At 48.9% G+C, this 23,099-nt stretch overlaps 1 protein-coding gene across 1 annotated transcript in view; it reads right to left on the reverse strand.

The window, feature by feature from the left end:
• Positions 1 to 23,099, reverse strand: part of LOC126942250 (ultra-long-chain fatty acid omega-hydroxylase) — a 43,040-nt gene that overhangs the window by 15,345 nt on the left and 4,596 nt on the right. The window contains exons 2-6 of the mRNA XM_050769616.1: positions 13,516 to 13,622; positions 11,825 to 12,047; positions 7,809 to 7,953; positions 301 to 354; positions 53 to 180 (exon numbers count right to left, since the gene is read on the reverse strand). Of these exons, the coding sequence (XP_050625573.1) occupies positions 53 to 180; positions 301 to 354; positions 7,809 to 7,953; positions 11,825 to 12,046 (549 nt within the window). The 5' untranslated portion in view covers position 12,047; positions 13,516 to 13,622. The remainder of the gene's footprint in view (positions 1 to 52; positions 181 to 300; positions 355 to 7,808; positions 7,954 to 11,824; positions 12,048 to 13,515; positions 13,623 to 23,099) is intronic.

Consider the following 23,099-nt stretch of genomic DNA (forward strand, 5'->3'; position numbering starts at 1 on the left):
GGACGAGCCTCACTCCCAGGACACCCTCTTCCCACAAAGCCTTGGGACTCACATGCATAATGTCAGTGCACTGGTTGAAGATCTTCATGTAAGGCTTCAGGATGTCAAAGTGGAAGGCAGGTGTCAGCAGGCGACGGTGCCGGCTCCACTTGTCACCTTTGCTGAGCAGCAGCCCATCCCCTGGGCCCAGAAGACTGAGGTTAGGGACCTCTCCTGTTACTCTGAAAACCTTCAAGGAACCCCACGCTCTTCCCTCTCTTCTCTGAAGCCCCAGCCCCAGCCTACCCACTGGACACTCACCTAGCCAAGGTTTTAGGAAGCCATAGAAGAGGTCATCCTTGGGGGCGATGGCAGCTGTGGAGGGCAAAGGGCCAATGATGACTCCAAATAGAGTCCTTCCTTCCTTCCTTCCTTCCCTCCCTTCTTTCTTTCCCTTTCTTTCTCTCTCTCTCTCTCTTTCCTTTCTTTGTCTTTCTTTCTTTCTCTTTCTTTCTTTCTTTCTTTCTTTCTCTCTCTCTCTCTTTCTTTCTTTCTTTCTTTCTTTTTCTTTCTTTCCAGAGTCTCACTCTGTCACCCAGGCTGGAGTGCACTGGTGCAATCTTCACTCACTGCAACCTCTGCCTTCCAGGTTCAAGTGGTTCTCCTGCCTCAGCCTCCTGAGTAGCTAGGATTACAGGTGCCCACCATCATGCCCAGCTAATTTGTTTGTATTTTTAGCAGAGACAGGGTTTCACCATGTTGGCCAGGCTGGTCTCGAACTCCTAACCTCAAGTGGTCCACCCACCTCAGCCTCCCAAAGTGCTGGGATTACAAGCATGAGCCACCACACCTGGCCTCAAAACAGAGTTCTAACTCTTGACCTTTGCTTATGACTTCCTTAGGCCTCCTCACTGGGCTCTGACCTCCCACTGTATTCCTCCAGTCCATCCTCCACACCTACCCGAGAAAAATCCTTATAAAACACTGATCTCAATATGAGCCTTCCCTGCTCAAACGCCTCCCATGGCTCCCCATTGCGCTTGTAAAAAGTTCAGGTTCAGCCTGGCATTGAAACCCAATTCCATCTGGTCCCTGTATGCCTCTCCTACCTCATCCTTCAACATACACCAGATAACCCTATTCTCATCACATGCTGTGGATCACCTCTGAACCTTTGGTCAGGCTGAGCTGTCTATCCAGAATAGCCTTCTTCACCTGAGCCTTCCCCTAATTCACCCCCTTTTTTTTCTGCCAGCTCAAGCAGGTCATCTGAATCACACCTCCTGTGCTCCCAGCCTCCAGCCTCGCCCTCTCCAGTGTGTCCCTCATGATGGCCCCAGGAGAATCTCATCTGACTATCAGATCTGACCATGCCCCTTCCTGCTTACACACCCATCACTCTCACATACCAGCCCATTTTCAAAGCCCTGAATGATTTGCCTTTGTCCAAATCTCTCTCAAGACACCTCTGCCTTCCATCCCCCATTCGACATCACAGAACTAACACCACATAACCTTTTTTTTTTTTTTTTTTGAGATGGGGTCTCGCTCTGTCACCCAGGCTGGGGTGTATGGTGAGATCATAGCTCACTGCTGCCTCCAATTCCTAGATTCAAGCGATCCTCCCACCTCAGCCTCCCGAGTAGCTGGGACTACAGACATACGCCACCACACCTGGCTAATTTGTTAATTTTTTGTATAGACAGGGTATCGCCATATTTCCCAGGCTGGTCTTGAACTCCTGAGCTCAAGTGATCCTCCAAATTCAGCCTCCCAAAGTGTTGGGATTACAGGTATAAGCCACCATGCCCAGCCGCACCACAGAACTTTTCTCAGCTCCCCAAAAAGACCACGTGCTCTCTCTTCTCTCAGACTTTCCACCAGTTGCTCTCTCTGCCTCAAACACTCTTCCCTCATCCTGTAGTCTCAATTTGAATGCTTCTCCCCACCCCTGACCCAGCAATCACTCTGAATTGTATCCACTTAGTTACAAGCTCCTTAACAGAAGGGTTCATGTTGATCACTGATATATTGTGCTAAATAAGTTTTTATTAAATGAATAAATAAGTCAATCCAAGGATGGATGAATGAAAGAATAAATGGGTGGATGGATGAGTAGATGGACAGATGAGTACACGGATGGAAGAATAAGTGGATGGATGAATAGCAGATGGATAGATGGTGGGTGGGTGGGTGGGTGGATGGATGGATGAATGGATGGTTGGATGGGTGGATGGTGGATGGATGGATGAATGGATGGATGGATGGATGGATGAATGAGTGGATAGGTGGATGGTGGATGGATGAGTGGATGAATGAATGCATGGATGGATGGATGGATTCTCCTTCTATATACTGAACAAATTTGGGGCTGAATGGGCAGAGGCCCAGGAAGGAAGTATCTGAAATTCGAGTGGTATCACTTTTACCTGAATGTGACTCAGCCACCTACACACACACTGCCTAGGAATTGGCCAATTGCGTACATAATCATCTGCCCACTCATCCTCCCATTCAACACACCTCTTCTGCTGCCTTTCTGTGCCCAACCCAAGTTGGGTGATGCTGGGGACCCACAGATGGCTCAGCTTTATGCCCTCCCTGGAGGAGCTCCTGAGCAGGGCAGGAAAGGGAAGCAGAGGCATGCCATGCAACTACCAAGAAGGTAGAAAGTGTGGTAGGTGCTAAGGAGGGCTCAGAAAAAGGGCTGTTGGAAGTCAGAGCAGGCTTCCTGGAGGAGGCAGCATTGAAGAGGAAAGCAGGAGTCCAGTCACTCCTCTCCTCTCCGCGCTCTGGACTCCAAGATAGGCTCCACAAGGATCTTTCTGACACCCAGATCTGGTCAATAGCTGCCTTGTTCAAATACCTCCCATGGCTCCCTGTCACTCCTAGGATAAAGTACAAGTGCATTCACTTTGCAGTCCAGTTCCTGCTTAACTGTCAGTCTCATTTCCTATTCCCCCCAACATATCACCTTCACTGCAGCCACCGTAAGTCACTTGAATTTCCCTGGAATTTTTGCACATCTGCATCAGTGCACTGGCAGGACTTTCCATCTGGGACTCCTTCTCTGGCAAACTCCTAGGCATCCTTTAAGGCCCAGCATCACTGACACCTCCTCCAGGAAGCCTTCTCCAAACTCCCTTCTCAGCTGAACCATTGCTCTCTCATCCTCAGGTTCCTTTTCCACTCCAACTCTGACCACTCAATGCCAGGAAGGTCTGTGTCCACGTTCCTCACCAGTTTCCCCCTCTGGCAAAAAGGAAATGGTAGTCCAGGAGCAATGATTCACACCTGCAGTCCCAGCACTTTGGGAGGCTGAGGCAGGAGGATCACTTGAGCCCAGAAGTTCAAGACCAGCCTGGGCAACACAGCAAGACTCTGTCTCTACAAAAATGTTCTTTAAAAAGAAAAAAAAAAAGAGGGAGAGATGAGATGAGATGGTGTATGAAATACCCCCACACAGTGCCAGCATGGAGAAACTCATGCTCAGAAAACTGCATATCAATGTGTTTGAGAGCTTGGGTTCCGGGCTAGCCAGGTCTGCGTTCAAATTCCAGCCCTGCCACTAACTAGATACGTAAGCCTGGACATGTTACCACTGCCAAAGGAGAAAACAGAACAATCCTCCCTCATGGTATCCCTATAAGACTCAACAAGCTCTTGTGTTCCTGGCACATGGTAGGTGCTCATTAAACATGTGTGTATATAAATATATAATTGACCAACTGTTGGCTATTTTTATTACTATGATTAAAATGATGATTTATTGGCATCAAGAACTTGTGAGATAAATGTTTAGGTTTCCTGTTAATAGAAAATTAATGCAAGCCCTCTGTGGAAAACAGCAAGGTGATTCCTTAAAAAGTTAAGTACAGAATTACCATATGACTTGGCGATTCTACTTCTAGGTATCTACCCAAGAGAGAAATGAAAACATATGTCCACCCCAAAACTTGAACACATATGTTCATAGTAGCATGATTCACAACAGCCAAAAGGTGAACAGATAAACAACAACAACAACAAAATCCATACAGTGAAATGAAGTCAGCCCTAATGACCAACCTGGACAATATAGCAAGACCTCATCTCTACAAAAATAAAAATAAAAATTAGCTGGGCATGGTGGTGCGTGCCTGCAGTTCCAGCTACTCGGAAGGCTGAGGCAGGAGGAGGATCGCTTGAGCCCAGGACTTCAAGGCTGTAAAGAGTTGTGACTGCACCACTGCACTCCAGCCTCTCGGTGACAGGGTAAGACTCTGTCTCAAATTAAAAAAAAAAAAAAAAAAAGAAGAAACTGATTCATACTGCAACGTAAATGAACTTCAAAAACATTGGCCGGGCGCGGTGGCTCAAGCCTGTAATCCCAGCACTTTGGGAGGCCGAGACGGGCGGATCATGAGGTCAGGAGATCGAGACCATCCTGGCTAACACGGTGAAACCCCGTCTCTACTAAAAATACAAGAAAATTAGCCGGGCGAGGTGGCGGGCGCCTGTAGTCCCAGCTACTCGGGAGGCTGAGGCAGGAGAATGGCGTGAACCCGGGGGAGCGGAGCTTGCAGTGAGCCGAGATCGCGCCACTGCACTCCAGCCTGGGGCACAGAGCAAGACTCCGCGTCAAAAAAAAAAAAAAAAAAAAAAAAAAAAAAAAACACATTATGTTGAGTAAAAGAAAACAGACACAAAAAGATCACATTTTGTGTAATTCCCTTTCTATGATGTACCCAGAATAAGCAAATCCATAGAGACAGAAAGCAGATTCAAGGTTACCAGGGGACGGGAGGAGGAGGGAAATGGGAAGTGATTACTCAATGGGTATAGAGTTTTTTTATGGGGTGATTAAAACTTTTGAAGCTGGAGAATGCTGGTGGTTGCCCAACATGGTGAATACACTAAATACCACTGATTGTTCACTTGTAAATGGTTAATTATATGTTACATGAATTTCACCTCGATTTTAAAAAGATGATATAAAAGCAAGCCACAATTATATGTCTATATATCATGATGTTCTCTATAAGGCACGTTTACCTACTTTCTCTCATGAAAATTTCCTAGTCCAAAGGCCCATAAGATGATAGGGGAAACTGACGCTCCAACAGGCTGTGGGCCCTCCTCCCGGCTCAAGGGCTATGGCAGCTCCAAGCTCAGAGCAGCAAGCTATTCCCAGGTGTGGCCCCAGGAGGTCCTGATCGGGGGTGGAGTCTGTGACTGGAGCCTGATCTGTGTAATTCCAGGTGGGGGCACCCTGGGGCCAAAAGGCCTCACTCCAGGCTGACTCACAGCCCCACCCTCTCCATCCTGGAGTTCCCTATCTGGCTTCTCTGGTGGGGAACCTCCACTGGAGGAGGGGAGGGCAAGAGGCTTAAGCATCTGCTACATGCCAGCCCCTCCTGGGGCGCTACTCCTTGGTCTGTTTGGAGTCTCAGAACCAGGCAGGATGGTGGTCAGGAAACTGATGCTCTGAGTGGGAGGAGGAGGGAGGAGGAAGGAGAAAGAAGAAAAAGAGAGGCCGGGCACTGTGACTCACACCTGTAATACCAGCACTTTGAGAGGCCAAGGGGGGAGGATCACTTAAGGTCAGGAATTCAAGACCAGCCTGGCCAATATGGTGAAGCCCCGTCTCTACTGGGAAAAAAAAAAAAAATTACAAAAATTAGCCAGGTGTGGTGGTGCACACTCGTAGTCCCAGCTACTCGCGAAGCTGAGGCAGGAGAATCACTTGAACCCGGGAGGCAGAGGTTGCAGTGAGCTGAGATCATGCCACTGCACTCCACTCTGGGAAGAAGAAGGAGAAGGAGAAGAAGAAGGTGTTTCCATGCTGTTTCCATGATAGGAGGAAGAGGAAGAGGAAGAGGAGGAAGAGGAAGAGGAGGAGGAGGAAGAGGGAGAAAGAAGAAGTAGAAGAAAGAGGAGGAGAGGAAGAAGAAGAAGAGAAGGGAGGAGGGGGGAAGAGGAGGAGTAGAGAGAGAAATAGAAGGAGGAGAAGAGGGAGGAAGAATAAAGGGAAGGAGGAAAAGAGAAAGAAAAACATATATTAAAAAGGCAGAAGAAGAAAAACCTTTATTAGTACCTGTCCATATTATTTTTTAACTTTTTAAAAATTTTTTTAGAGACAGGATCTCACTCTGTTGCCTATGCTGGATGCAGTGGCACAATCATAGGTCACTGCAGCCTCAACCTCTTGGGCTCAAGCAATCCTCCTACCTCAGCCTCCTGAGTAGCTGGGACTATAAGCATGCACCACTACACCTGGCTAATTTTTAAAATTTTTTTGTAAAGATAGGGTCTTGCTCTGTTGCCCAGGCTGGAGTGCAGCAGTGGTGCAATCACAGCTCACTGCAGCCTCCAACTGCTGGGCTCAAGCAATCCTCTCACCTCAGCCTCCTGAGTAGCTGGGACTACAGGCACGCACCACTACACATAGCTAATATTTTTTAATGTTTTTGTACATTGATGGAGTCTTGTTAGATTACCCAGGCTGGTCTTAAACTCCTGGGCTCAAGTGATCCTCCCATCTCAGCCACCCAAGTAGCCAGGACTACAGGTGCATATCAGTGCCACTGGGTAATTATTTATTTTTTTCGAGGGACAGGGTCTTACTATGTTGCCCAGGCTAGTCTCAAACTCCTGGCCTCAAGCAACCCTCCTGACTCAGCCTCCCAAAGTGTTGGGATTACAGGTGTGAACTGCCACACCTGATCTACTGGAGCTCATTGGTTCATTTGAGAGTGAGCTCTCTCAGGTGTTCTCTGATACCTCTGGAGGTGCCCAGGTAATATGGTTTTGTTGTGTCCCCATCCAAATCTCATTTTGAATTATAGTTCCCATAATCCCCATATGTCATGGAGGCATCCAATGGGGGGGTAATTGAATCATGGGGTAGATTACCCCTATGCTGCTGTTTCCATGATAGTGAATGAGTTCTCACGAGATTTGATGAATTTATACGGGGCTTTTCCCCCTTTAATTTGGCACTTCTCCTTCCTGCTGTCATGTGAACAAGGACGTGTTTGCTTCCCCTTCCGCCATGATTGTAAGTTTCCTGAGGCCTCCCCAGCCCTGCGGAACTGTGAGTCAGTTAAACCTCTTTCCTTTATAAATTACCCAGTCTAGGGCAATCCTTTATAGCAGCATGAGAACGAACTAATACACCAGGTACACAAGGCCACACTGAGGATCCAGAGTCCCACTCATGAGGAAGATAGAGCTGGACACAGACATACCCAGGTCCAAAGGGTTAGGACTGAGAATAGGTCTGTCTGGGAAGTCAGGGAAAGACTCCTGGAGGAGGCGGCCATTGGAGCTGGGTGTCGAAGGCTGAGCAAGAGCTTGCCAAGCACACTTGGGAGTCTCACATCTTGGGATAGGTGTGGACTGCACAAGGAAGAAGCAATTCTTCCACATCTCCCTCCCTGCCAGTCAGAGTCAGCCCAAGTGATGACAGCAGGCTGCAGGCTGAGTCACCAAGAGTCCTGGCCATAATGGGAGTGTCAGAACCAAATGATGGGAGTGCCATGGCCAGGGATTGAGTAACACTTACTTAACAAAACCATGGGGAAAAACTGCCTATCCAAACATGCTTTGCTCTGACTGCCAGATGGATGGACATTCCCTCGAAGTTCCTGGAACTCTTAGTCATTGTCACATCTTTGCCCATACCATTCTCACAATCTGGATTGCCATTCTTGCTTTGGTGAACTCTTATTCATCCTTCAAAGCCCTATTCAAATGACCCTTCCTCTGGATATCCCACCTGTCTAAAATCTCAGATAGGCTCTGGGAGTTGAGGACTCACACATAGCTCAGAGGCCCAGTGCACCTACCTGAGGCTCCCAAAATGGGCTTGATGTAATCAGGGTGCACCAGAACCAACAGCGGCAGGACAGGTCCCATCCACACCAAGAGTATATGGTGCATGTTGTCTAGTACCTTCTTCTCATCTTGAAGGCCCGCCTCATTTGGAAGGTACTGCAAGAGGTAAGGGAGGAGCAATGAGGAGGTACCCAGCCCCAGCTTCCCCCACTGCCTTCCTCCTGCCACCTCCTGTAGTCTCAAAACAAGCCCAATAGTGCTACATGATGATTTTAGGCAGCTGGCTGCACCTCCCTGGGCCTCCATTTCCTCATCTGAAAAAATGGAGAAGAATCAACTCTCTCTCTGAGGGCAGCAGAAAGGATTCATGAAATAACAAAGCAAGAGCCCCAGCATGGGCCTGACGCTGGCTGATGTTCAATAGCTAAAAACAGTAGCCAAATGTAGTGGCTCACATCTGTAATCCCAGCACTTTGGGAGGCCAAGGCAAGCAGATGACCTGAGGTCAGGAGTTCGAGACCAGGCTGGACAGCATGGTGAAACGCCGTCTCTACTAAAAATACTAAAATTAGCTGGTCTTGGTGATGGGCGCCTGTAATCCCTGCTACTCAGGAGACTGAGACAGGAGAATCGTTTGAACCCAGGAGGCGGAGGTTGCAGTGAGCCGAGATCATGCCATTGCACTCCAGCCTGGGCAACAAGAGCAAAACTCCACCTCAAAAAAAACATGCCTGTAATCACAGCTACTCAAAAGGCTGAGGCAGGAGAACCACCTGAGCTTGGGAAGTCGAGGCTGCAGTGAGCTTTGACTCAGCAAGGTCGAATGGTTTTTCTGAAGTTACAAGTTAAGTAGGTGACTATTCTGGTTTAGGCTCCCCCAGAAGGAAGTCCTGAGACAATGGTTCTAGGGCAGGTAGTTTATTTGGGGGATGGTCCCCAAAAACATGGGTAGTGAGATAGGGAAAGAAGACCACCAGTAAACAATGAGTTGTCAAGGAAATTGCCACCAAGGGCAACCAGGGCTCAGTCCCACTGGGGAGCCTTGGAGGACAGAGTAGCACATTGCATCTCAGAGTCATCCCATCTGAGGGCAAGGGAGCTGGGGTATTTATGTACCAATGCCCATGAGTCATTGGCTGAGGGTCACTCCTGGGGAAGTTAATTCCCAAGCTCACAGAACAAACAGTGGCAGAACAGGCACTGGGACTCTAGGCATGCACCACCAAGCCCAGTTAATTTTAAAATTTTTTGTAAAAACTGGGTCTTGCTATGTTGCCCAAGCTGGTCTCAAACTCCCAGGCTCAAGCAATTCTCCTGCCTTGGCCTCCCGATGTGCTAGGATTGCAGGTGTGAGCCACTGTGCCCAGCCTTTATTTCACCTGCAGAATAGGCTCCAGCCACCAGAGACAGCCCCTAGAACGCAGGAGCTGGCGGCTGGACATCAGGCCACTGCATCCAAAAATGGGTTGAGAGGAATATGGGCAAGCTTTGGCATCATTTGCAAAGCTAGTACCTGAACCCGGGCCACCTAGCTACAAAACTGCACTTCCTCACCTGTTGTATGAGGCAGGAAAGCTTCAGGCTCAACGTTAGAAAAATCCAAGTTCAAACCCAACCTCAGGTGCTGTGTGACTTTGAGCAAGACACTTAACCTCTCTGTGTTCAAATCTATAAAAGTATGAATCCATGAAATAGGACAGATCCATCCCCACTTCACAGGCTGTGAGAATTAGAGAAGAGTTCAGATACAAAGGAGCCTAACCCAGCGCCTAGCCGGTGATAAGGTTCAACAATTGCCAAATGAGTAAAGCAACAAATGACCCCTTTCTAGTTCCTGTGTCTCCTTCTCCGTCAGGCTCAGCCCTGATTGTGTCCACACCCAAGCCTCAATTGCAGCCTCACCCAGCCCCCGTGGGCCCAGGAGCTGGGTTGGACATACAATGTCAAGGCTGGGCTTTAGAGCTGGCCCTGACCGACTCCTTCAGGCACTAGAGCCTGGCCACTCCCTCTAGGACAACCATCAAATCCAGAGAGGGCTTTCTAGAGTAAGGGCATTGGAGATGAGGCATGAAAAATGAGTAGAAGGTGATCTAGCAGAGAAGGATACCTGGACAGAGAGTATAGTTTTGGCAAAGGCCTTGGAGGTGGGAGCCTTGTTACAGAAGTGGGAAGTGATTTTATGGAGCTAGGGAGGGATGGTGGAACAAGTGAGGAGGATAGAGGCTGGAGCCAAAAGGGCCTTGAACACCAGCCTTTTTCTGAATGGCAGTAGGGAGCCATGGAGGGTGTGTGAGCAGGGGCAGGGATGTGGTTGGATCCAAGAATCCCTCTGGGGCCAGGATGGGAGATGGACTAAAGGGATGAAACTGGAGGTAGGAACTCAAGGAGGAGGCTAGACCATGGACCATCAGGAGAGGATAAGGCCTGAGCAAGGGAGGGGATGGAAGAAATGAAGGAGAAAACTCCAAAAGGGAAAGTCCAGCCTATCTCATCCAGAAAGTAGAGGCATCAGAGAGTAGAACTAAAAACAGGGAGGCTGAGCACGGTAGTTCACGTGATGTCAGGAGTTTGAGATCAGCCTGGCCAACATGGTGAAACCCTGTCTCTACTAAAAATACAAAAATTAGCCAGGTGTGGGGGCATGGGCTTGCAGGCTTGCAGTCACAGTTACTTGGGAAGCTGAGGCAGGAGGATCCCTTGAGCCCAGGAGGTAGAGGCTGCAGTCAGCCATGATTGTACCACTGCACTCCTGCCTAGGTGACAGAGAAAGACCCTGTCTCAAAAAAAAAAAAAAAAAAAAAAAAAAAGGAAAAGTCCAACCTATCTCATCTAGAAACTAACTACAGAAAGTAGAGGCATCAGAGGGTAGAACTGAGAGCAAGGAGGCTGAAGCTTGACATGCTGGGTTTGAACCCCAGCTCTGCCACTTACAAGCTGTGTGACCTAAGGTCAGCTACTTAACCTCTCTGTGCCTCAGTAATCTTCCATGCAAAATGGGGCTAGTCATGGGACCTACTTCCTAGAATTGTCAAGAGAACTGAATGAGTTAATATTTGTCTGGAAAAATACTTGGCACATATCTGCAAAATTAAAAAGGACTCAGCAGGCTGAGGCCAAAGGATTGCTTGAGCTTAGGAGTTCAAGATCAGCCTAGGCAACATAGCGAGACCCTGTCTCAAAAAAAAAAAAAAAAAAAAAAAAAAAAAAAAAAAATTCAATGCAATAAAGGGATAAGAGTCCTGACCTGGGACCACAGCATTCAAGGGAGAACAGTGGAACCACACTAAGAAGAGGATGTGTTCTCCTCCCCACCTCCATCCCTACCCTGGGATTCCAAACTCCAAAGGTAAAGGTACCTGTTGCTACAGTGATAGCTATAAAATTATAGAGAGAGTTCTTCTTTTTTTTTTTTTTTTTTTTCTTAGAGAGACAGGGTCTTACTAGGTCACCCAGGCTAGAATGCAGTGACGCAATCATAGCTCACTGCAGCCTCAAACTCCCAGGCTCAAACAATCCTCCTGCCTCAGCCTCCCAAGTAGCTGGGACTACAGGTGTGTACCACTGCACTCAGCTAATTTTTGTAATTTTTCTTATAGAGATGGGTTCTCACTGTGTTGCCCAGGCTAGTGTCAAACTCCTAAGCTCAAGCAATCCTCCTACCTCAGCCTCCCAAGTGGCTGAGACTACAAGCGTGTACCACCACACCCATCTAATTTTTGTATTTTTTGTAGAGACGGGGTCTCACTATGTTTCCCAAGCTGGTCTCAAACTCCTGGCCTCAAGCAATCCTCCCACCTCAGCCTCCCAAAATAATTCATCTTTAAAGTTAGTTCTGCCTCCTCCCAACTGTGTGACCTTGGATAAACTGCTTGCCCTCTCTGAGCCTCAGCCTCATACCCCATCATATAAATCTGCTGCTAGCCCCAACCAGATTCTTGGGAGGCTGTGGGAAGCCAGCAGGCCCACCATCCTTACCTATTACCCTGCACCTGCCCAGCCCAGCCCAGTCCTGCCTGGCCACACTTACCATGCCCAGGTGGCCCAGCAGCCAGTTGCGCCGGGGAGGCTGGGGGAAGCAGCGCAGCCGGCGGCAGGTGATGTAGAAGCTCCGGCAGAGCCTCAGGAACCGCAGCAGCAGGCGGAACAGGAAGAAGAGCAGCAAGAGGAGAAGGGTGGACACCGCGTATATGCGGAACGTTGTCTTCTCCAGCCCCAGGAGGTGCAGCAGGTGGTCTGTGATGGGCAGCATCCTGGGGACACACAGGGTCAGAGGATCGGTGCCATGCACAAGGCGATGACCCATGGGGTCAGGCATGGTGTGCCTAGTGCACAGCAGGTTCCCAGCACACGTGAGTTCCAGACACCAAGGATACCTCTTCATTCCCCAGCCATGACCTCCAGCCAGCTGGACAGATGGATGCACTCAGGGCCCTGCTCGTATGCTCTTAGCCTTGACTTTTGCAAGGTCACGCTTTTGACTTCTCTACCATAGGGCATTCTCTGCCCATGCATAGCCAGTCAGGCTGGGAAACCAAGACCCCCCTCCCAAAGGAGCAGCTCTCAACCAATGACTGAGGCTCATTGGTGGCTAAATACCCCAGCTCCCTCACCCCTTAGGTGCAATGACCTGAGATATAGGTTCCACACTCACTCCAGGCTTCCCCAGTGAGATTAAACTCCAGCTGCCCACAGTGGAAACTCCCTATTGGCCACGTCCTTTCCCCCTTTTTCTTTTATCTTTTTTTTTAGTTGAGATGAGATTCGCATAACACAAAATTAATCATTTTAAAGGGAATAATTCAGTGGTATTCAGTACATTTACATATCATGCAACTACCACCTCCGTCTAATTTCAGGACTTATTTCTTTCTTTCTTTTTGAAAGAAGGTCTCCTCTGTCACTCAGGCTGGAGTGTGCAGTGGCACAATCATGGCTCACTGCAGCCTTAACCTCCCCAGCTCAAGCAATCCTCCCACCTCAGTTTCCCAAGTAGCTAGGACTACAGGTGCATGCCACCAGGCCCAGCTAATTTTTGTATTTTTTTGTAGAGACAGGGTTTTGCCATGTTGCCCAGGCTGGTCTTGAACTCCTGGGCTCCCGCCTTGGCCTCCCGAAGTGCTGGGATTACAGGCGTGAGCTACCTCACCCAGTCAGTTTCAGAACATTTTCATCATCCCAAAACAAAAGCCCATCCCTGTTAGTAGCCACTTCCCATTCTCCCTCCCTGGAGTCCCTGGCACCACTAATCTGCTTTCTGTCTCTATGGATTTAAGTATTCTGGATATTTCATATAAATCTATTAAATTCTATGCAGCCTTTTGTGTCTGGCTTCCTTCACTCAGCATCCTGTTTTCAAGGTTCATCCACATTGCGGCATCGATCAGAGCTTAATTCCTTATTACTGCTGAGCAATATTCCATTGTATGGATATTCCACATTTCCTTTTTTTTTTTCTTTTGAGACAGGGTCTGGTTCTGTCACTCAGGCTGGAGTGCAGTGGCATGATCACGGCTCACTCCAGCCTTGACCTTCCAGGCTCATGTGATCCTCCTGTCTCAGCCTCCCAAGTAGCTGGGACAACAGGTGCATGCCACCACACCTGGCCCCACATTTTCTTTACTCCTTCATCTGTGGATGAACATTTGGGCTGTTTCTACCTTTTGGCTATTATGAAATATGCTACTCTGAACATGTGTGTACATTTATTTGTCTGAGTACCTGTTTTCAGTTCTTTTGAGTTCACCTTCTTCTTCCTTGCTGGTATTTTCTGCGATCACTTCCCAAAAAAATTACTTGCACTCAGATCCTTGCTTTAGGGCCAGCACCTGAGGAACCAAAACAAAGCGAGTAGGTAACCATAATAGGAATGAAACAGTGAGCAGGCAGGAAAGCCTTGCCATGTGCCATGCACCACCATGCTCCAGGCACCACCATGCTCCAGGCACCACCATGCTCCAGGCACCACCATGCTCCAGGCAGTACCAGCCTCACCTCAGGGAATCTGATATGGTTTGGATCTGTGTCCCCACCCAAACCTCACGTTGAACTGGAATCCCCAGTGTTGGAGACGGGGTCTAGTGGAAGGTGATTGGATCATGGGGGTGGTTTCTCATTAATGGTTTAGCACCATCCCCTTGGTGAGGTCTTCTAGATAGGGAGTGAGTTCTCATGGGATCTTGTTGTGGGTTTTTTTGTTTTTTGTTTGGAGATGACAGGGTCCTGCTCTTGTTGCCCAAGCTGGAGTGCAGTGGCGCAATCTCGGCTCACTGCAGCCTCCGCCTCTTGGGTTCAAGCAATTCTCCCATCTCAGCCTCCCATGTAGCTGGGATTACAGGCATGCACCACTATATCCAGCTAGTTTTTAAAATATATTTTGGTAGAGACGGGGTATCACCGTGTTGGCCAGGCTAGTCTCGAACTCCTGACCTCAAGCGATCTGCCGGCCTTGGCCTCCCAAAGTGCTGGGATTACAGGCATGAGCCACCCCTCCCAGCCTGGAATCTCATTGTTTAAAAGTATGCAGCACCGGCCAGGCGCGGTGGCTCAAGCCTGTAATCCTAGCACTTTGGGAGGTTGAGGCAGGCAGATCACTTGAGGTCATGAGTTTGACAGCAGCCTGGCCAACATGGTGAAACCCTGTCTCTACTAAAAATACAAAAAATTAGCCAGGCATGGTGGCAGGTGCCTGTAATCCCAGCTACTCGGGAGGCTGAGACAGGAGAATCGCTTGTACCTGGGAGGCAGACATTGCAGTGAGCTGAGATTGCACCATTGCACTCCAGCCTGGGCAACAGAGCAAGAGTCTGTTTCAAAAAAAAAGTGTGCAACACCTCCTGTGCCCCTCACTCTTACTCCTGCACCAGCCAAGTGACGCAGCTACTCCTATTCTGCCTCCTGCCACGATTGTAAGTTTCCTGAAGCCTCCTGAGAAGCTGAGCAGATGCCAGCATCATGCTTCCCGTCCAGCCTGCACAACCATGAGCCAATGACACCTCTTTTCTTTATAGTAATGAGAGAATGGACCAACACAGAATCATACACCAGTCCTCAGAGGTAGGTATTATCATTCACTCCATTTTCCAGATGAAGACGCTAAATCCCGGCTCAATTTCTCAAACTCAATGGAGACAGAAGCTGGCAGGGATTCCCCCAAGGCCCTGCCAAGGGCCACCCTCAATCATCGTCACTTTGAGCTACCAAGAATCTCAGATCACCCCAAGGAGATTCCTGGAAATGACTGGGTCCTGTTCTCTTCTCTCCTTCCCCCCAGTACCAATGGCTGACGGTTCTTCCCTCTGTACAGCTATCTCCTCAGGCATCACAGCTAAAGGTGTGTACTCCAGGTGCTCCCCTGAGCCCTCAGCCCCACCCACCCCTGCCAATAGTGCCCTCCACTAAGGGTTCAGACTAGCTTAGCTCTCTCTCTTTTTTTTTTTTTTTTTTTTTTTCTTTTTGAGGCAGAGTCTCACTCTATTGCCCAGGCTAGAGTGCAAAGAGAAGAACTTGGCTAACTGCAAACTCCGCCTCCTGGGTTCAAGTGATTCTCCTGTCTCAGCCTCCCAAGTAGCTGGGATTACAGGTGCCCGTCACCACTCCCAGCTAATTTTTTGTATTTTTAGTAGAGACAGGGTTTCACCATGTTGTTCAGGCTGGTCTTGAACTCCTGATCTCAAGTGATCCATTTGCCTCGGCCTCCCTAAGTGCTGATTACAGGCATGAGCCACCACACCAGTCCTTGCTAAGCTCTTCTGAAAGCCAACGCCAAACCACATTTCCCATGCAGAAGTGAAATTTCTTGGCTGGGTGCAGCGGCTCAGCGATGTAATCTCAACATTTTGGGAGACCGAGGCGGGCAGATCACTTGAGGTCAGAAGTTCAAGACCAGCCTGGACAACATGGTGAAACTCCATCTCTACTAAAACTACAAAAATTAGCCGGGCATGGTGGCAGGCGCCTGTAGTCCCAGCTACTTGGGAGGCTGAGGCAGGAGAATCACTGGAACCTGGGAGGCAGAGGTTGCAGTGAGCTGAGATCGTGCCACTGCACTCCAGCCTGGGCGACAGAGCGAGACTCCGTCTCAAAAAAATAAAAATAAAAATAAAAGTAAAAAATAAAAAAGGCTGGGCACCGTGGCTCAAGCCTGTAATCCCAGCACTTTGGGAGGCGGAGATGGGCAGATCACGAGGTCAAGAGATCGAGACCATCCTGGCTAACACGGTGAAACCCCGTCTCTACTAAAAAAAGTACAAAAAAAAACTAGCCGGGTGAGGTGATGGGCGCCTGTAGTCCCAGCTACTCGGGAGGCTGAGGCAGGAGAATGGCGTAAACCCAGGAGGCTGAGCTTGCAGTGAGCCGAGATCCGGCCACTGCACTCCAGCCTGGGCGACAGAGCGAGACTCCATCTCAAAAAAAAAGTAAATGAATAAATAATAATAATAAAAATTTAAAAAATAAAAAAAGAAAGAAAGAAAGAGAGAGAAAGAGAAAAAAGAAAAACAGAAAAAAAATAAGCCGATCACAAAAGGACAAATACTGTATGATTCCACTTGTATGAGGTCCCTGAAGTAGTCAAATTCATACAAACATAAAGTCAAATAGGGGTTTCCAGGGGTGCGGGGGAAGGAGAATGAGGAATTAGTGTGTCGTGGGGATGGAGTTTCAGTTTGGAAAGATGAAAAAATTCTGGAGATGGATGGTAGGAATGGTTGCACAACACTGTGAATTTGCTTAATGCCACTGAACTGTACACTTAAAAATGGCTAAGATGGCCAGGCGCAGTGGTGCACGCCTGTAATCCCAGCACTTTGGGAGGCCAAGGCGGGTGGATGACTTGAGGCCAGGAGTTCGAGATCAGCCTGGCCAACATGGTGAAACCTCATCTCTACTAAAAGTACAAAAAGTAGCTGGGTGTAGTGGCGGTTGCCTGTAGCCCCAGCTACTTGGAAGGCTGAGGCAGGAGAATGACTCGAACTCGGGAGGCAGAGGCTGCAGTGAGCTAAGATGGCACCACTGCATTCCAGCCTGGGCGACACAGCGAGATTTTGTCTCAAAAAAAAAAAAAAAAAAAAAAAAAGATGGTTAAGATGGTAAATTTCATGGTGTATGTGTTTTGCCACAATTAAAATTTTTAAAAACACAAAACTAGGCACTGTGGCAGCACCTGTAATCCCAGCTGCTAAAGAGGTGGAGGCAGAAGGATCACTTGAGCCCAGGAGTTGGAGGCTGTAGTGCTCTATGTTCACACCTGTGAACAGACCCTGCACTCCAGCCTGGGCAACACAGCAAGAACTCATCTCTGAAAAAAATACAGACCAGCTGGTGTAAGTGATACTTCCTTTGGAAAGCCCGGAGTAGGGATAGGGATGAGGAGGAAGCAACTTCCCAAATGGAAGTACAAGGAACTCCAAGTCACAGGTCCCAGGCAGACGCTCCAAACTCGAGATGCTGATGTGCAACTGGGCTGCTTCTCACACAGGCAACTCCAGGTAACCTGCTCCATAGGAAGCAACTATGAGTATTTATTTCCCTTTTCTTCTTTTGAGACAGGGTCTTGCTCTGTTGCTCAGGCTGGAGTACGGTGATACAATCATAACCCACTGCAGCCTTGAACTCCTGGGTTCAAGGGATCCTTCCACCTCAGCCTCCTGAGAGTAGCTAGAACTACAGGCACATACTACCATGCCCAGCTAACTTTTTTAATTTTTTGTAGAGATGGGGGTCTTACTATATTGCCCAGGCTGGTCTTGAACTCCTGGCCTTAAGCATTTCTCCCATCTCCACCTCCCAAAGTCCTGGGATTAGAGGAGTGAGCCACCGTGCCCGGCGGTGGTATTTCTTTCCATACCAATTTAATGATGGGTAATGATTATCTCTAGCAATGCTGGGGAAGCCAGCTAGCGATAATTACTACTAATTAGAACTTTTCACTAAGTGCTGTTTTCGTTTTCTTTTTTCTTTTTGAGATGGAGTCTCGCACCGTAGCCCAGGCTGGAGTGCAGTGGTGTGATCCTGGCTCACTGCAACACCCACCTCCCGGGTTCAAGCGATTCTCCTGCCTCAGCCTCCCAAGTAGCTGGGATTATAGGCGCGCACCACCACGCCCGGCTAATTTTTATATTTTTTAATAGAGACGGGGTTTCACCACATTGGCCAGGCTGGTCTTGAACTCCTGACCTCAGGTGATCCACCTGCCTTGGCTTCCCAAAGTGCTGGGATTACAAGCATGAGCCACCACATCCGGCACATTAAGCTCTCTTACAGACATTTCTTTAGCATGCAGTGGGCAAATACTTTTTGAGCCCTGGTGATGTGTCTAGCTCAGTTCTAGGCATTGAAGATATAATGGTGAGCAAGACAGACATGGCCCTGGCTCTTGAGAAAGCAGACCAATTACAGACACAATGCAGTGCGATATAAGTACACATGTCATGAAGGAGGACAAGTGGAGCAAGGGTAGAGATTGAATCATAACCCCGCGAAAGATACTATTTCCTAATCTTTAGAACCTGTGAATGTGACTTTATATGCCAGAGTCTTTACAGATGCAAACAAGTTAAGGATTTTCTTGTTTTTTTGAGACAGGGTCTCGTTCTATCGGCCAGGCTGGAGTGCAGTGACACAAAAACACAGCTCACTGCAGCCTCGACCTCCTGGGCTCAAGTGGTCCTCCTGCCTCAGCCTCCTGAGTAGCTGGGACTACAGGCATGTGCCATCACTCCAACTAATATTTTTAATTTTTGTAGAGATGGGGTCTCACTATTGTTGCCCAGGCTGGCCTCGAACTGCTGGCCTCAAGTGATCCTCTTGCCTCAGGCTCCCAAAATGCTGGGATTACAGGCGTGAGTCACCGCACTTGGCCAAATTAAGAATCTTGATCTGCGGAGATGATCCTACATTCTCCAGGAGGGACTTAAATGCAATCCGAAGTACCCTTATAAGAAAGAAGCAGGCTTGGCATGGTGGCTCATGCCTTTAATCCCAGCACTTTGGGAGGCTGAGGTGGGCAGATCACTTGAGCTCAGGAATTCGAGACCAGCTTGGCCAACATGGCGAAACTCCATCTCTACTAAAAATATAAAAATTAGCCGGGCATGGTGGCAGGTGCCTGTAGTCTCAGCTACTCAGGAGGCTGAGGCAGAAGAATCGCTTGAACCTGGAAGGCAGAGGTTGCAGTGCGCCGAGATCACACCCCTGCACTCCAGCTTAGGTGACAGAGTGAGACCTTGTCTCAGAAAAAAAAAAGCAGAGGGAGATCTGACATGCAGAAGAGAAGAAGGCCGTGTGAGGATGGTGAAGATGGAGGCAGAGATTCAAGTGATGAGTCCACAAGCCAAGGAACCACCAGAAGCTGAAAGAGGCAAGGAAGAGACCCTCCCCCAGAGCCTTCAGAAGGAGCGCGGCCAGGCCGGGCGCGGTGGCTCACACCTGTAATCCCAGCACTTTGGGAGGCCGAGACGGGCTGATCACGAGGTCAGGAGTTCAAGACCAGCCTGGCCAAGATGGTGAAACCCCGTCTCTACTAAAAATACAAAAAATTAGCCAGGCACAGTGGCAGGCACCTGTAATCCCAGCTACTCGGGAGGCTGAGGCAGGAGAACCACTTGAACTCTGAGGGCGGAGGTTGCAGTGAGCCGAGATCACCCAACTGCACTCCAGCCTGGGCGACAGAGTGAGACTCCGTCTCAATAATAATAATAATAAGAAGAAGAAGAAGAAGAAGAAGAAGAAGAAGAAGAATTAATTTAAAAAAAAAGAAAGAGCACAGCCAATACTTGGATTTCAGACTTCTGTCCTCCAGCACTGTGAGAGAATAAGTGTGCATTGTCTTCAGCCACTGAGTTTGTGGTCATTTTGTTACAGCAGCCACAGGAAACTCATACACAGGTTAAGGGAATGAAGAACAATCCCTTTAGAAAAGGTGGTCCAGGAGGGCTTCTTGGAGGACGGGTCTGGGAGCAGAGACCTAAGTGAAGTGAGGGACTTGAAGTGAGAGTCTCGCTCTGTCGCCCAGGCTGGAGTGCAGTGGCGCGATCTCGGCTCACTGCAGGCTCCGCTTGCTGGGTTCACGCCATTCTCCTGCCTCAGCCTTCTGAGTAGCTGGGACTACAGGCGCCCGCCACCAAACCTGGCTAATTTTTTTTGTATTTTTAGTAGAGACAGGGTTTCACCGTGTTAACCAGGATGGTCTCGATCTCCTGACCTCTTGATCCGCCCACCTCGGCCTCCCAAAGTGCTGGGATTACAGGTTTGAGCCACCGTGCCCGGCCAAGACTTTCTTTTTAAATGCATGCTTGTACTTGTGCACGCGCACACACACACACACACAGACACAAACATACACAATGAACATCTGGATTCTATGTCTGCCTCCTCACTGATTGGCTATGTGGCCTGGTCCTCAGTTTCCCTGTTTGTACCTGGGGGTGACTATAAAAACATGATCTCTGGGTCCACACCAGTGTGACCTTTTCACCTGCAGCCCAGTCAGGGGGTGTGGGCCCCAAAGCCCATCTTGGCAGGCTCAAAAGTGCTGACAGAAAGTCAACATATTCAGCCAACAGGGGTCACGTGAATCATCACATCCACCCCCAGGAGCCACCTGGCTGCAGTTTAGTTCCCATCCCAGCCACCGCAATCCCCTTTCTAACAGCCTGTGACTCCCATACTCTAACACCCTCCATGGCTCCCTACTCCCCTCAGCCTGACATCCAAAGCCCTTCAGGAACTCACTCCTGCCCATCCTCCACTTCAGCCTCAAAAAGTCCCCTCCTCTGGCTGAGCACAGTGGCTCACGCCTGTAATCCCAGCACTTTGGAAGGCCGAGGCGGGTGGATCACTTGACGTCAGGAGTTCAAGACCAGCCTGGCCAACATGGCAAAACCCCGTCTCTACTAAAAATACAAAAATTAACTGGGCATGGTGGCAGGCACCTGTAGTCCCAGCTACTCGGGAGGCTGAGGCAGGAGAATCGCTTGAGCCTGGGAGGCAGAGGTTGCAGTGAGCCGAGATCGTGCCATTACACTTCAGCCTGGGTGAGACAGTGAGACTCTGTCTCAAAAAAAGTCCCCTTCTCAGTCTGCTTTGAGCCCTTCTTTCTTCACTCAGTTTGTAAATGTTGCGGCTTCTTAGAGCCACATTGTCTCCCCTTTCCTCTGTGCCCACATCCTGAGGATCTCGCCCCTCCCGTGGTTTCAGCAATCCTGTCTCAAAGGCAATTCCCATGTCTCAGTGTCCAACACTGCCAGGTCCAGCCAGCTCCGGAACATTCCCCTGGGGGCATCTCCTAGACCCTCAGATTCACCTCACCCTCTTCCTCCCTCTTTCAGCCACATCCAATCTGTTGCCAGGTCCTGCCAGTTGTCCATCCTAAACATCTTCAGAATCCATTCATCCTTCTCCATCCCCATCATCCCAACCCACATCAGGTCAGCACTGCAGTGGCCCCTTCCCACTGGTCCCCAGAGTTCCATCCTTTCTCCCCGCAAGAAGTCCATTCTGCACACACAGCCAGAGGGATCTTCCTCAAATTAAATCAGATCATGAACCTCCCCTGCTCGAAATTCTCCCATGGCTCTCCACGTTGCTCTAAATGAAATTTAGACTCTTTTGTTGTCACAGTTTTTCTTTTAGAGACAGAGTCTTGCTGTGTCACCCAGGCAGAAGTGCAGTGGTGCGATCATAGCTCACTGCAGCTGCAAACTCCTGAGCTCAAGAGATATGATACCATATAAAATTTTCTTTCTTTCCTTCTTTTTTTTTTTTTTTTTTTGACAGAGTCTCGCTCTGTCACCCAGGCTGGAGTGCAATGGCACAGTCTTGGCTCACTGCAACCTCCGCCTCCCAGGTTCAAGCAATTGTCTGCCTCAGCCTCCAGAGTAGCTGGGATTACAGGCATGCGCCACCACACCCAGCTAGTTTTTGTATTTTTAGTAGAGACGGGGTTTCACCATCTTGGCCAGGCTGGTCTTGAACTCCTGACCTCGTGATCCACCCGCCTCAGCCTCCCAAAGTGCTGGGATTACAGGCGTGAGTCACCGTGCCCGACGACACTATATAAAATTGTCATTTGAGAGTTTCTCATCTGTATCTAGTTATATCGCATAGTTTGGAAACTTGTCTGAAACTGACTTTATCAATAATCTAATCAACAAAGATCATATCCATGTGTATGTGGTTGGACATTTTTATTTCATCGACTAACCCAGGACCATTTCAGTGATGCAAATTGTGTGCCCTCTGGTTCAGCTGAAACAGTCCTGGACTTTCAAAAATCTTGAATAAGTCTCCCACAGTTGTACAAATTGGGCAATTTAGGAATTTAAAACTTTAGATGATCATTTGGTTCCATTTTTATTTTGTTTTTATTTTTGTTAATGCAAATAGGACTTAAATGAACTTTGATCTCCATTTTAAATATTATTTTAAAAAGTCGTGTATCTATACATACGGCTCTTGAGGACTCAGCTTTCACTACAATACAGGATATGATCTCCATGTAGTTCACATAAACCTGCAGGCTGATTTTCCAGAGTGCTCGATACTGGTTTTTTTTTTTTTTTTTTGAGACGGAGTCTCACGCTGTTGCCCAGGCTGGAGTGCAGTGGCGCGATCTCGGCTCACTGCAAGCTCCGCCTCCCAGGTTCCCGCCATTCTCCTGCCTCAGCCTCCTGAGTAGCTGGGACTACAGGCGCCCGCCACCGCGCCCGGCTAATTTTTTGTGTTTTTAGTAGAGACGGGGTTTCACTGTGGTCTCGATCTCCTGACCTTGTGATCCGCCCGCCTCGGCCTCCCAAAGTGCTGGGATTACAGGCTTGAGCCACCGCGCCCGGCCTCGATACTGTTAATTACATCTCCATTAGGGCTAAAAAGAATGACCTACGTTTCTCTATATAGCTGTGTTGCTTTTGATGCTGTGTTACTGTACACAGTGTGTGCACTGGGCCGGGCGTGGTGGCTCACGCCTGTAATCCCAGCACTTTGGGAGACCCAAGTGGGGCAGATTGCCTGAGCTCAGGAGTTCGCGACCAGCCTGGACAACACAGTGAAATCCCATCTCTACTAAAATACAAAAAATTAGATGGGCTTGGCAGCGTGTGCTGTGGTCCCAGCTACTCGGGAGGCTGAGGCAGGAGAATCGCTTGAACTCAGGAGGCGGAGGTTGCAGTGAGCCGAGATCGTGCCACTGCACTCCAGCCTGGGTGACAGAGCAAGATTCCGTCTCAAAAAAATAAAAATGAAAAAAGAAGTGTGTGCACCGAGGCTCTGTGTGTGGTCCGTATAAAAAACCTGGTACCCCTGCGGGT

This window comes from Macaca thibetana, chromosome 19, assembly GCF_024542745.1.
Source record: "Macaca thibetana thibetana isolate TM-01 chromosome 19, ASM2454274v1, whole genome shotgun sequence".
Taxonomy (NCBI): Eukaryota; Metazoa; Chordata; class Mammalia; order Primates; family Cercopithecidae; genus Macaca; species Macaca thibetana.